The following is a 15378-nucleotide window of genomic DNA, read 5'->3' as shown; positions in this document are numbered from 1 at the left end:
ATGACATATTTCAATATTATTTTTTGGAGTCTATCGCTATCTCAAATTGAATCCATTATGATTTAAAACTGTCTTTTTAGTGATATTCATTGTTTTTCAACCTGACAGTGACCAATGATTCATATCAATCTTCTTTTAACATAGGAATTAAAGAGTTTGCAATATATCTTAAACTGAAGGACACTTTTTCAATAGGTCTCAAGATTTTAATACAGTTGTCATTTGAAAAGCCTTCCGTCCTCTCAGTTGGAGAGGAGTTTGGAGAAGAAGCCAGCTTCGTTGGTAAGACTGTTTTTATCTGAAGCAGTGAAGGATTCAAAAATTAGTATGACATATCGATGATGTCTCTCTCTTTTTTTTAAAGGCATTTTTTATTCTCTAAGTGCAGGAACACTGCAGTTGACTGTCAATCACTAAACCACAAAATGATGTCCTTTGCCTGGCAAGGAGATCTGCAACTATACCAATACTGGTAAACTAACCACCAAATTATAGCCTTTTCTCTTGCCTCACCCAGATTTCACAGGGGCTGCACACCCAAATAAATGCCTCTTGGCTACCCATTCATCTAACAGCTGGAAAGATGACACTTGACATTTGGAAACTTTCCTGTGAAGATTGCTGCAAGGCTTTCCCATTAGCTTCCTGGTGAGACTGTAAGGTCGAATAAGCTGCCTCAAAACCTGCAAAGGGTAACGGAAATACTCTAATATTAAGCCTGTGCAATTTAAATTTCTAATTCTCAAATCATAGTTCTTCAGATATTGTAGAAACCACTGGTACATTTCAGGGCAAAAGAATGCCTTTGAAGATGTGAAATTCAAATGATATTTTAAGCAATGATAATGATAACAAGTGTCTTCAAAGTTGGCAATGAAGTTCCTCTAAGCAACAGAGACTTGGGCATAGAAAAGTCATTCTAAGTTTGTTTTCTAAAATATCAGACTGCCATATTTTAGCAACTGTTCACCTTTGTACAGAACAGTAATCTTTAATATGAGTCACAATAGCTATCATTCTTTAGATTTTATTTTCACATCAAGAATTCACACAAAAAAATTATCAGAGATAGCTTTAAAATCCTTACAATCCAACAGTACAGGTTCTTTTTGAAAGTCAGATGAGTCCAATGTAAAATAAAAATGTAAATATTCCATTATGAAGAAAATTCTGTGATCTTATAAATCTTTCAAGTATAAACATATGCCTTTGTCCTCTTTAGAAAGGTAATTCCTTTAAAAGAGATCCCCAAATCAAAACAGTTTTAATAACCTGGCTGTTCACTGAAGATATTAGAAAGACAAAAGCCCTCACATAGTCTCCAACCCTAAAAGTGGCAGAAGGTGAAAGATTTCATTTATCGATATGAATAGACATAATTCAATTAGCTTTACAGCAATGATCCTTTCTTACTCTGCTCAATTTTTAATTCCCCATCTTCAAAGTGTCCTTACAATTTTCTATTCTTGTTTGTTAACTCAGTATTTTTCATGTGAAAGATTGACAAGAATGAATAGGCCTCTCTAAATGTTCAGTCATATGTCCAAAGGTAGATAAAATTAATAATATGATTAAAAGGGAAAAGGAAACATTTAAAAAAGATATGCAGTGGGGCACTGAAGAAACAGGAGACATGAATGATGTAACTTTCAATCCTGAATTAATCACCATCTGGGACTGAAATCACTTTTAAAAAGTCAATTTAGTAATGCTGAATTGTACCCCATTAGCAACAATGACAGATAGGGATTCCTATGGATGTTCATCTCATGGCCTCAAATCACAAACCAACAAGGGCAAGCCATCCCAACAACAAATCCACCAAAAGAAGTCATAGCTCAAAGGAAGAAATGGAATGCTTAGCAAATGTCGGACTCCTCCTTTCTCTTCCAGCTAAAATCACAACTACCATTTTGTACTTACTCTATGGTGGGATTAAGGCATGAATCCCTCTCCATTAGGTACTGAAATCACAGATTCATTTCACATAGCCTATTGAACTGCCGTCAGATGGTAATGACTTTCTGTCACTCTTGACCTGAGGCAGATTTGAACTAGTGACCAAGAGGTTAAAGGCTCTGTATCTCATTACTAATCCCCTGAGATACCTAGTTCGCTCAACAACTACTGATTCTTTTGCACCTCAATCAAACCGAAAGAAAAAACACAAAAACTTCAAGCAGTAGAAAAGTAGGTCTTCAATGTAAGGAATTTATGATAGTTTTGAAGAATTTGACAAACATCTATTTTAAAATGTATCCATATACTATATACAACTGAGTAGAATCACATTACCTGTTACAGAACTTCACTGTAATCTTCATTAAAATATCATAGAAGTTTTGCTGTAGACTGGAAAACACTGTAGAAAGCTAAAACTTAAAAGACACCTGTGCTCTGTGATTTTATAGGATTATAAAAGGTATTTTAGACCTAGTATGATGCCAGAGTGTTTATGTGTGTATCTTGTGGGTATCTTCTAAGATTATTCTGCCACAAGAATTAGTTTCAAGGGGGATTGACAAGACGGAAGGAATAACATAGATTCATAAATAAAATCAAAACTGTATCAGGCATTTTAACACGATCCTTATTATAGGAATACAGCATATTAAATAAAGGATAAAGTTTGAGAATGAAAAAGCATTCACTTGGAAAAGATGCACATAGACAAACTCATATATATAGTAGTACCACTGAAACTAAACCAAAATTAACATTTTGTTGTTGCTGAAAGCTGACCTCAAATGGTGGTAGTAAATAAACAATACTCTGTCACCGTTCAACTTCATTTCAGTGACTCTTATGGTCATTTGTAAACACAGCAAACAGAACTCTTTTTTTTAATGCTTAATGTCCCAATGCCTCCTTTTTTATTCTCTGCAGTTTCTCATAGTGTTTGAATTCCATAGAAAGAATTCTACCTGGGAGAAACCAGGTCTTCCTTCCTTTTAATTACTTGCCTATATTTGAAGAACTTCTATATAATTTCTTTCCTTTATTAGAATTTCTATCCCTTCCTCTATTCTTTCCATATTGATTCTTCCACTAATTATGCTTGTCTTTTGTCACTGAATAGTTATCTTTTTACGACTACAACTGCTTTCCTTGCAGCAACATGTAAATTTAGTTGATCTCTTCCACTACTAGTAATAAATATATTTTGGTGTTTTAATTTTGTATCTAAGGGATCATAAATTTAAATTAATGACATGACTAAGGATTGCTCTAATGATGTGATCAAACCAGTAGGTTTTGAGATGATGATTTCTATATATTTGGAACAATTTTATTTATTAAAATGTCTCATGTTGGTAAGATCATCTTCTCAGAACTACTATGACTACTTTAGGGAAAAATGGGCTTCTTATCTCAGATTAGAGTTTGGAAGAATTTAGCCTGTATTCTCTTTCCATGTTGGTTCTTAGTAGGCTATGTAGCGAGGTAACATACAGCCTTTTTCCCACTACTTTTTGTAACAAAAGTTGTTTATATGTTAATACTAAAACAAAGTAAATTCACAATCTTCTAAGCAATTGTATTTTAGTAAATTCGTAACACTTTTGTAATTAATAATAACACTTTCTAAACACATTTTGTATTAAGACTTGTCTTTGGTAAAGAAGGACTTTAGACACTTTATAGTTTTCCTTAAAAAACTGGTTGCATCGAACAGACTCACTGGACCAATGTCTTCTCTCTTTTTCCTATGTGAGACATAGAAACAGGACAAGGAGCACTGAATCTTTGCAATGAGTAGAGTACCCTGTGGGACTATGGACCTCATACTCCACCACTGAGCTCTGTGTTTTTTCAGTCAGTGGTAGGTTCCTCACCCCATTTATGTTGGTTATAAATACAAATTAAAATCATATAAATTGAAGAGCTATGTGAATGTGAAAAGCAAGGGAGCTGATTCTGTGAAAAATAAGTTGAATGTTTTCAAAAGATATAATAAAGAGGAGTTGTTAAAAAAGAAGTCATTGTGTCAAATCAGATGCGGGCTGAACAAATGAAATGACAAAAGACAACCCTACAAAAATCCAGAAAATTGCTTGGTATGTTTCTTGAAGGTATTGTTCTGCTTTAAAAAACAAAGCAGAAATTGTAGGCAGTATATTATGTATAGGTTTACACAAGAAACATAACAGGACTCTAACGCTTGGCTGCAAAAGAACTTGGCCCTGCATTTAAAACAAAAAAAAATGAAAAGGAGAAAATATCTATATGTTTTAAAATAAAATGATATGCTTAACATATGTGTATATTCTTTTTACAATTTCCATTTTAACTCTTTCAATTAATCAACTATTTATTGATTTTTATTTCATAGAATAAGAACTTTTTTATATTCCTATGTTTGTTTTTTAAATGAATGTTTTCAATTTGGCCAATTTATTTTTAATGAATGTTCTGGATTTACCTATGTAATTAAAATGCTGCATCTTTATCCTCAATTAACAATTAGATTTATGTCTTCAATTATATTAATTGAGCTAATTGTCCCTCTATTTTATTTCTCTGGAAGTTAGGAGATGTGGAATATTAATAATCTTAGAACTTTTCTCGCCACTTATTCTGGTTAAAGTATATATGCTTTTTAAATCTTTATTTATTTTTGAGAGAGAGACAGAGACAGAGAGAGGGAGAGAGAGAAAGCATGTGCACGTAGGATCAGGAAAGAGGGAGGGACAGAGAGAGAAGGAGAGAGAAAGAATCCCAAGCAGGCTCCACATTGTCAGGGTAGAGCTTGACATTGGGCTAAAACCCATGATTGTGAGATCATGGGTCATGTCTTGGGTCATGACCTACATCACTGTAACAAATAAAAATGTACAATGTATAATAGAGGCTAAACAAATAGTAGCAATTATGACCACTAACAAGTAAATATAACAGGTACGTTCCAAGGAGGATAAAAACCAAGGACCGCTTCTTTCATGAATCTTCTCCAATAACGCTAGCTAACATTGGTCTCTGCTCTTTGACTACTTTAGTACTTACTGGTTGCAGTAAATTTAGCTTTCCATTATAGTATATCATATATTTGGTCTCTATTTTACATGTGTAATCCTTGAATTCACACATTGTTGTAAGCATCTTTAGAGATCGGGTTCATGCGGTTAATTTCCTTCTTTCCCAGTACAGGACTTCTTATCTGTCCATCTGTCCACATACACATGCACATGTACACAGACCCAAACACACAGATCCCCACATAAGCACACTGGTTAAATAAATGAATCCACTGGAAAAACTCAAGTGAAAGTGCAAATGAATTTTAAAATAGAATTTTTTTGTTTAGCTATAGTCATTCTTTCAGCTACATCCTCTTTCTTTGGGTACACTATCAAAATTATCTCAGATATTCTGTAATTCTTATTCAAGCAGAAGAAAAAAATCAAATATGCCTGGACTCATACTAACATTATAGTATTATAAATAACAATGGTGCTCTTCTGTGAGTGCCCCTGGGCAGTGAGCAGGCTCCACAGTCGTATCCTGCAGCCCCTTTAAGTTCCCGTAATTCAAATCACTCAGGTTTTCTTATCCTCCTCCTTTATTTGCATCTTGAGTTTTGTGAAAGCTTTGCTGACTCCACATCCTGATACCCACATCCAGAGAGAATCAGTAATTATCTCTCCTATGCCACCCTGTGCCTTTACATTTTTATTAGTGCATTTATTATATTGTATTAGGTGTATGTTTACACAACTGTCTTCCCTTCTAGACTGTGAGTTTATTAAGGACAAGCTTCGTGTTTTAGCTCATATTTATATGAGTACTGATGGGTACTACCTAAAGAAGATAGCACTATTTTTTTTTTAATGTTTATTGAATGAATGAATGATTGAATGATTCCATGCATGAACAACTATGTGGATAGACAGGTGGATGTATATGGATAAATGAATAAATGGCTAAGTCAAATCCTTTTATAGTTACCTGAAATAGCTTCTTTAAATCTTCGTCTGTTAAAATCCTATACTATTCTTTCTATTCAAAATCTCCGATTTTATATTTTTTCTCTAGTACCATCTTAACAACTCTAATTACCATTACTCATTTATTAATAAATAGTTTAGTTACCCCTGAAAAGACCAGGCCCCAAAGTGATGAACTAACTTTTCTGAGGTCACATGGTTCACAAGTGTTGGAACTAGGTTTGAAATCAGGTCTGTTTAATTCAGAGCCTAAATTTCTAACTACTATATTTTTTTTACCTCTCCTCATTTATTCAGTTTGGTACTCTCCCAAAGCCAAGTGTCTGGAGTCCAATAGCTGGTAGTCAATAACTGCTAACTGGTCAAATTAACTAATGAAATTTAAGTGGAGCTCTCTTCAGACAACTATGGGAATTACTGAAATCCCCACAGGTGTATATCTGAAAAAGCATAGCACAAATAAATTCGAAATATTCAACTGCAATGATTGCATGCATGAATTAAAACTATAATATGGGCATTAAATCATTTTAAAAGTATACTATGTAATGTTATATTTCCTCCCAAACTAATGTCAAACATAAGAACAAGCAGTGATAAACTTTCATTCATGAATACATTCAGGCATTATAAAATTTTTCTTAACAAACGTTGCATTTGAAGGAAACATTATTTATTTACAGTGTTAGTGAACTTATATAACAAACTCATTAGCTTTCTTAACTCCTCTTTATATTCCTTTACAATGAATTATCTCACTCCATGTATTTCTCCTATTTAATAGACAAATACTCTCCTTATTTTGAAGGCATAAGGCCAGTGACCATGCTTGTGTAGAGATAGATCAGTAGGCAGGCTTCCTTCAGGAAACAGAACTACGGAACACACAGAAGGAACGTGTTTCTGGAAGTGAAGGAGGACGCAAAGGCTGAAGGTCAGGTGGGATCTAGACAGACGGACTGGGTGGAGTAGGGGAACGCCCAGATTCGGGAGAAGTGTTAGTAGCTGGGGGAAATTCAAGTTGGCATCACAATTAAGAAGTTTGAGCTTTGTCTTGACTGCAAACATGAGCCTCTGAAGGGTTTTACATGAGGAAATTAGGATCACACTTGTACTCTAGAAAGAGGACTCTGGGTGCAGTGTAGGCTCTTTGGATTTGACAAGGGAAGAAGTGGAGGCAATTTGAAGAGGCAACAGAGGCCAGAACTAAGTTAATGACAGTGTGGAGAAATAAAAATCTCACTTTTTCTATATGTTCTTTTTTAGTCTTATCACTGCTTAGCACTTTGCAACCAACAGACAGGGAGGTAGAAGTGTTGATTTTACTTGACAGAGATTTTACCTGCCTTCCATTTCTACTCCATCTTTAAAATGCAATTCAATACTTCATTTGACAAGTCTAAAGCCTTCAGCTAAATCCAAAACTCTTACCGGTCACAATTTTTTTATTTTATATTTCAAACACTATCATTCCTAGCAATATGTATTTTTTAAGCATGGGCGCATTTCTTTTTCATCATACCTCAAAGTCTGTTTCTTTTATGAGTAAGTGGAAGCTAAGGAAAATGATTGCTCATTTTTTTTCAGTACACATTTATTGTATTCAGGAAAGTAAAAAGATAAAGGGAAAGTCAAAAGAAAAACATCCTTAGAAATCCTTTCGGATGATAATTGTGAGGTACTACAAAACCACCAGAATCACAGATATAGTAAATATTCTCTATGCACTTTAATTTAAAAGCTATAAGTAGATTTAAAGATTTTAGAAAAAAAATAACACATGCCCTTTTCCACTGTCCCTCATTCAATTTTACCTTTCAATTCCCCTTAACATCTCTGCCTTCCATCATTTTTAGTTCTGCAAACTGAATTCATGCATTTGCTGGGTTTCATTGGGCCTAGCACAAGAGCCTTCTTTCTCAACTCCTGACTCTACTTCCATTTCTTCAAGAAGTTAACAGACTGGTCAGTGAGCTATCTGGTCAACCAAAAATTGTATTCGGTCCAAAAAACAAGCAAATTAAAATCACTGTATGAAAGAGTCTTTATAGAGATAGAATTGACCAGACACATACAAGAAAGAGAGAAGAGGAAAACAGAATTTGATAAAAAGTTCAAAAGTAAAGATGTACACAAAAGAGTTATTTTATACTGAGAAAAATGTGTGTATAAACATAACTAGTGTAAACCTTCCAACCATATTTTCTTAAGAAGTATCTCTTATTGAGGCTGTGTTGTTTTCTACTTCACTCATAAACTTACTTATTAATAGATTTCTTGTATAGGTAATATAGTAAATGTTATGTGTTTGAGTGCTTACTTTAATTCCATTACAGTAAAATAAGAAGCTGTCAGCCCTATTTTGGTTTTCAAAATTGATTTTGAAGACTGTATTATTCTGAATAATCGAGAAATTGGTAATCTAGATGTCTGGAGGCGGGTGCCTGGGTGGCTCAGTCAGTGAGTTGGCTTCAGCTCAGGTCATGATCTCATGGTCTGTGAGTTCGAGCTCCGCATTGGGCTCTGTGCTGATAGCTCTGAGCCTAGAGCCTGCTTCAGATTCTGTGTCTCCCTCTCTCTCTGTCCCTACCTCATGCTATCTGGAAAACAAATAAACATTAAAATAAAAATAGAAGTCTGAGGAACACTGATGTAGAGGATTTGAAGTTAGGTATCAGAAATGTTAAATACTAGAGGTGTAACAGTTTTGGAAGAGCATATTTAGTTTAATAGCAGCAAATGAGAAGTGTAGGTAACCAAGAGGAGATGCCTGGTGAGTCTGAAATATACATCAGCACAGAAGTAAAGATTTCCAGTGGACAGCTGGGAAATGAAAGAACACAGATGGAAATACAGATGAGGGAGTTATGCAGGAGAAGGTGCAATGGGGAGCCTTAGAGTAAAATGAGGAAACAGAACTACAGGGTGATAAGTTTTACGACAGAAAGAACAAAAGGAGTCAATTCAGGAGTCCACCCTGGGAAATCAAACAGCTCCTCTGTGTACTTCTCAGCGACAGGACTCTCCAAAGTACAGGTGCTACGGAGACTGGAGCTGGAGCCACAACCAGATTTTCTGCTTTAACAGGTTTCTGCCTGTTAAAATTGCATTCCTTTTTTTGTTTGTTTGTTTCTTTTTCCTTTTTTCTTTTTTTTTCCCTAGCATAGTTCCTTCTGACTTCTGACTGGTTTGGACAGCACTATTATTTTTACATTTGTCATCTCCACAACACAGTGTTTCCTAAAATTCGTTTGGCTCTATATATGACCCAGAGGCTGATTACACCCATTCTTAGAGCCCTGTATTTCTGGGATACACAGGGTCCCAAGCCCTAGTACTCAGAGATGCTGGGCTGAGGTGGGAATAGGTCGGTGAATTGAGCATAAAAACCTTGATATAATTAAAACTCGATCCAGGATCTACCTAGTAGGTAAGTAGTTCCTGCCCAGATTACAGAAAAAGCAGGAGGACAACCAGAAAAGACTAAATGGTCATGGCACAGTGAAAGAAAAATATTCAAGGGAAACATTAAAGACAAAGTAAATTTCGTTAGCATCTGAGAAACAAAAGAAACTGAAATAAGAGAGGCAGACAGCATGTTATGAATAGAGAATCTTTCCTGAATTAAAAAAAAACAAGAATTTAATTAACAAGAACAAACTTTTCCAGAAACATTACATATAAAGGAGATCACTATATCTATGTTTAATTATATTATAGAGCAAGAAGAAAACAAAGTATTTTGTCAAAAATTAAGACAACTGAGATCTTGTAATTATGGATTTTTTCCCCACAACCCTCTAGTTACTGTAAGAGTATGTTTGACTTTATATTTTGTCATTTTTACATTCTGCATTTGTATCGTAAAGCTAAATAGTGAAAAATTACAACTGAAATTTATAAAATACTTGTTTTCTTTTCAATTAGGCACATATAGTTTGAAAAGTGGATAGGAACACATCTGATTCAAATGCACAGACAAGAGAGTTTTCTGGACTGTGTAAGAACATTAGGAATAGAGATCTTACCTGCTATCACACTGTGCACATCCAGATTTGATAAATGTTTTATCTACAGCAGAACTAGTAACTTCATGGCATTTCCCTGTAGAAACGCACACTGAATTCTTAATCAACTAAACAGGTCTGCTATCCCGTCCATGTCAGAAAAATTTATCCAAGCAAATATATGTATGTAATATATTTCATGTGTGGTTATTATATGTCATATATACATGCTCTTTTGAATGGGTAGCAAAAATAAATGAAGAAGTATGTATCCATTGGGAAAAAATAGTTGAAAGTGATGGCAAATGCTTACCTGTATATACTTGTGAATGTACCAAGAAGCCTGCTTTCCATCATTCACTGATTCCACTGTCGTGTTAGCCACACCAACAATATCACCACCTGCAAACACCCATGGTTCACTGGTTTGCATAGTTTCTGGATCTACTTCTGGGAGATTCCATCTGTTAAATTTTAGAGGGCTCAAGGCTTCTTTTACTGTAAGAAAAAAAAGTAAAAGACAAGAGGCAATGACTGATCTGTGCATCATGTAACAATAACTTGAAAATTTTTTAAAATTATGACTTAATTATTGTTCTAGGGATTCAAACAACTGTTTTTAATGAACCATGAAAATGAAAAGTTAATTAAATAGACAAGTTAACAGTATATTCAAAGCATACTGACTTAACCAATTCAAAGTATACATCACAGGTAGGTATTAACGACTACATATCTGGGCAATATTTCAGATCTGGTATTTATGTCTAAGAAGTATAGATCCATGAAGAAAGAAAGTACAGCCCATTCACATATTTTAATGTGTATATAATCCATTTAAATCCTTTTAAATGGATCTAAAATGAATTTTCTAAAATTTTAAAGGATTTAATTTGTCCATACCATTATTTTCACAAATATGTTATTACTCATAAGACCCTAAATTTGTTTCTGAGTGTCACAGATGTAAGTTATATTGTAAATTTGGATTAATGGCCAGTCTCCTTTCACATCAAGAAATTTTATAAATAAAACAAAGCAAAGCCTTATACATTTTCACCAAATTATTTGCATCTAATGCCTAGCAATTTAATGGATACAGAATATAGCAATATAAGCCATCAATTTCTATTTTATACAAATCAACAAATGCAAATACTACCATTGGTTCCTTGTGGAAACTGCTTCGTAAAAGAATTTTAAGTTATTTGCTGTGTTCCAATGAATCTAAATGTGTCATGGAAAAGGAGAAGCTTGAGTTCCTTTAAGAAAAATATCTAAAGGAATCTTTGAGTAGACACATAATCGTGAGATTTGGAAGAGATCAAAGAATGTATGTTATAGAGGGTTCAACAAGAGAAGGGCATAAAGGTAGATAGCACCATATATAATGGAGCAAACGGAGACAGCACTTAGGATTAAATGTTCTCTCCAGGTTTTCCTGTCATGGATTTTAAGTACAGTATCTCAAGACAGACTTATGGTGCTCGTCTTTAATTCAAATGTGGATATAACAACTTAAACTAAAGAGACTGGAAATTTTGAAACACAAAAGTTAGCTGTTCAACAGATTAATGAATTAGTTTAAAAGAAAATAAGTAAATGTAAAAAAAATTTATTCTGACATCCAAACCCATTTCTTCTGAACAAAAATGGAAAAACGAGACATAAAAATAAACCTTTGAAAAATTCTACTTGAAGAATATTAGAATTTGAGAAAACTATTGAGGAAATACTTTGTGTGTTCCCTGCAAGACTGTAGGTTCCTTGAGAATAGCAATGTGTCCCCACTGCTGGCTATGGTACCACAAAGTCCCACATAGTATGTGTAGCACAGAGACACACACTTCATTAGGTGAGCGAATGAATGAATGAATGAATGAGCAGCTGGGTTGATGCTATTGTGCTCAGGTTTTTATTCAAAAATCTGATACTGTTTATATCTCTGATGTGATTTCACCTTTCATCGAGAGTAAAATTAAATATTCATGTAATTATTTTCAATGCAGAATGGCATTTTGAGAAGATTTTTCTAATGTCTTTAAAGGTCACATGAAAAGACACCTTTATCATTTGTTCCCCATCTCATAACAGATCATCACTACCATCTGTTGACAGTTATTTGAGTTGCAAAAAAGTCAATAGTGAGTATGACTTGCCAGTGCAAACTGTTATAATAATGGTACCTGGAACATGCCATCATTGAATGGTTTATGTAATGGGAGATAGAGTAAAAAATAATTCTGCTGTATAAGTAATGACCTTATTTGTCCAAGACTTTGATACAACTTTGCTCTATATAGAGAACTGAAATAAAGATTTTTAAATGAGAAGGAATTCAAAATTATTTCACCAGTAGATCAAAGCTCTTTTATACATTTTTCTCATTTTTTTTACAGAAGTATCTGTGAAGGTTAGCACAGATTTCACTCTAATCTTGAGCAAGGTAGGGATTATGCCTCAGTTATCTTTGATTTCCCATAGCAGCTATTAGAGTCAAAGACATATATACGTGAAGTTACTGAAGCTTAAGCTTCAGGCTCTCTCACTTACGTGGTCCTCTTTTAAAGCCCTGTGCCTAAATTTGAATTTGTAATTTTTTTCTTTTTTATAAAAGAATCCTCAAATTATATAAACTTCTGGCCTCATAAAACTTGAATTTACCAGTAAATTCAATGCATTACAGACAGTAGGTGCTGAATAAATGCTCATTGAATTAAACTGAAGTTCTTGAGTAATGTGTTTTAAAATTTCTTATGACTTAAAACTGTAAATAGTATGATTAACTTTAATATTGGAGCTCTATCACAAACTCAGCCAATAAGTAGTTAGAAGATGTTACTGTAAGCTTAATAAGTAAATTTTGCATTTCTTAAAATATTTAGCACCAACACTATAAGTCACCCTAGGATCATTTATTTGTGATTTCAAAAGCAGTATTCTACACGGGTCTTTCCATTATGTATGTATATATGGTCTTATTTTATGTCTCTACACATTCATACATATTCATGTTTACTTTTGTAAATATGCTCTCTCCTCAATATTTGATTCATTTATACCTTGAAGTCTTGGGCCTGATTATTAATTGATTTAATTATGTTATCATTTGTGATATCCAACTAACCTCACTAATAATCAAACAACTCTCTGACACTGTGCTCCAAAATAGAAAAGGATTTTTCTTTATATTGAAAATTATTTCAGCCTGCTTTTAAAAACTATATACTCAATTTTCCCCCTAATCTTTTTTAGAGGCTTTCAAGTTTGGCATCCCCATAGTTTCACTTAAAAAATAAATAGAAAAAACTGAGGTCAAGCAGTTGGTTATGATGTTATTAAATATTACAGCAAACCTTACATCAATCAAAATAGAAATCATTTGTTTCCACTTTAATATCTAATATTTTGACTTGTAGATACCTACAAAGGATCTTTGAAGAAACAAAGCATGGACAAATTTACATGAATATAAAATTCCACAGTAGGTAAAAAAAAAATTGTTTTCCATCAGTGGCACTAAGCAGCTAATGCAAGAATGAGTATTCATTACAACTTGAACATCAAATGATTAGGATCATTTCCTGTTGGCACAGTGGACTGTATATTTAAGTAGATGATCTATATCTGTGTGTGTGTGTGTGTGCGTGTGTGTGTGTGTGTGTGTGTGTGTGTGTGTGTATTTCACAATGTATAATAAAATAAAGGGAAAGGAATAGGGGAAGATGATCCATCAATTTATTGAAACTTTGACTCAACTTATGGATCCAATAGTACCTTTTATGATTTAAATGACTCTTTTGAGATGTAGTAGTAATTTCTATTATATAACCATATTTTGTAAGCTCCAAATATTCAATTCAGAACTCAAATCAAGGATTCAGTGAAAAAAAATCCATGTGCATTTTATGCATAATTTGTCAGAAAGAGGTTCATTTATTTAGCTGCTTCTTATGAGGAAGACTTTCATCCTCCTCATCATTGTAACTATCCTTCTATAAATTCCTCACAACTCACTTACATCTCTACTGATACATTTAACTTGAAATACAATGAAAATAAATCTCAGAAGCACATCTTCTGTACTCCTTTATCGAGCTTGGAAGGAGTGAAAGCATAAGTGGATGAAAAATGTATATTTACATTTGCAAACCAAATAGCTGCTTGCCATTTCCTATGAAGTGTTAAATGAATATTAATAGAAGGATTGAATTTTTTTCTTTCTTGTTTATAAAATAACGGGAGTGAGGGGAGAGGGATTTTCCTTTATGATATGCGCACTTTTCCCACAGATTTTCATGAGATTGCGTCTTGATGGAGACTGCAGCATATGTCCCAATAGCTCCAGAGTTGAACAGAAAAAGAATTTGAAAAAGAACCCTAAAACATGCTTATTCACAGTCTATATTATTCTGCAAATGAGAGAGAAATGTGTTAAGTGATACGGAGCCTGGAATTTTATGCAGTCTTTAAAAAGAACGAAAACATCCTTAATTCATACCAAACATTCAAGATTTATGTTAATTTTCTGCTTTAATTACTACTATGTTCAAATGAGCTTATTTAAAAAACAAAGACACTCTGAGGTAGCTTTAAAACAAGAAATAATTTTGAAATAGGAACTTTTAGTCAATTTAATGTTATGCATGAAATGACTTTTTTATATAGACTTAATTGTATTGTGACACACAAGTTCTTCAATAAGCCACAGCTTAAAATTGCAGAAACCGTCCCTCAGGGACACATCACTAGCAGATGCAGATTGCCAAGGTCAATTAAACTGATGTAGCTGTGCTGTCATATATGTAGAAGAGAAACCACAAGCATATGACAAGTATATTTCTCAGTATTTATAAAAAGATGTCAAGAATGTTATATTTTAGTACGTAAATATAAGTTAATTCTGCATAAACAATAAATACAACAGGAATCATAATGAAGAAGGATTATTCGTATTCTTTAAAGTGTCTGATATGCTATAATATAAAACAATGGGGGAATAAAAAAATTTCAACACTTATAATAAAATGACATCTTGAAAACATGGATGAATTCATCTATATGCTTCTTGTTTAATTTTGCATAGCCTATTAGCCAATAGGACGAGCACAGTGAAACAGAAAGGCGAGCTGAGGCAATAATCTCAGTAATTCAGAGCTGAAAGCAAAATCTCACGAAGAGTGAATGAATTCTAATTACAGGGCCAGGATACCAGAGTTCTGCTTCAATAGAATAACCTGGTGTAAGGAGGGAAATAACCAGAGAATGCCTTCCACTAAGAATGTCAAGTCTGGATGGCATGAGCTTTTCTTCACATGTGCCTTCTGCCTCTAAGTATTCGAATCAGTATGCAATCCATTCACAAACACAATGGAACTCACAGTGAAGATTCTTCATTGTCCTTCTGTAAACCCCTCAAAAGTTAA

The 15378-nt window shown here is 33.7% G+C and overlaps 1 protein-coding gene and 1 long non-coding RNA gene across 2 annotated transcripts in view; one reads left to right on the top strand and one right to left on the bottom strand.

The window, feature by feature from the left end:
- The window catches only part of DPYD (dihydropyrimidine dehydrogenase), an 806753-nt gene that overhangs the window by 400795 nt on the left and 390580 nt on the right, over nt 1–15378 (bottom strand). The window contains exon 12 of the mRNA XM_029948659.1: nt 10266–10450. Coding sequence (XP_029804519.1) covers nt 10266–10450 — 185 coding nt within the window. The remainder of the gene's footprint in view (nt 1–10265; nt 10451–15378) is intronic.
- LOC115299286 overlaps nt 522–15378 on the top strand; it is a 32463-nt gene continuing 17606 nt past the window's right edge. The window contains exons 1-3 of the long non-coding RNA XR_003912090.1: nt 522–648; nt 10554–10666; nt 12000–12096. This is a non-coding gene — a long non-coding RNA (uncharacterized LOC115299286). The remainder of the gene's footprint in view (nt 649–10553; nt 10667–11999; nt 12097–15378) is intronic.

This window comes from Suricata suricatta, chromosome 8 (assembly GCF_006229205.1).
Source record: "Suricata suricatta isolate VVHF042 chromosome 8, meerkat_22Aug2017_6uvM2_HiC, whole genome shotgun sequence".
NCBI lineage: Eukaryota > Metazoa > Chordata > Mammalia > Carnivora > Herpestidae > Suricata > Suricata suricatta.
Note: the sequence above shows the minus strand (reverse complement) of the source record. Positions and strands in the feature narration are given on the sequence as shown.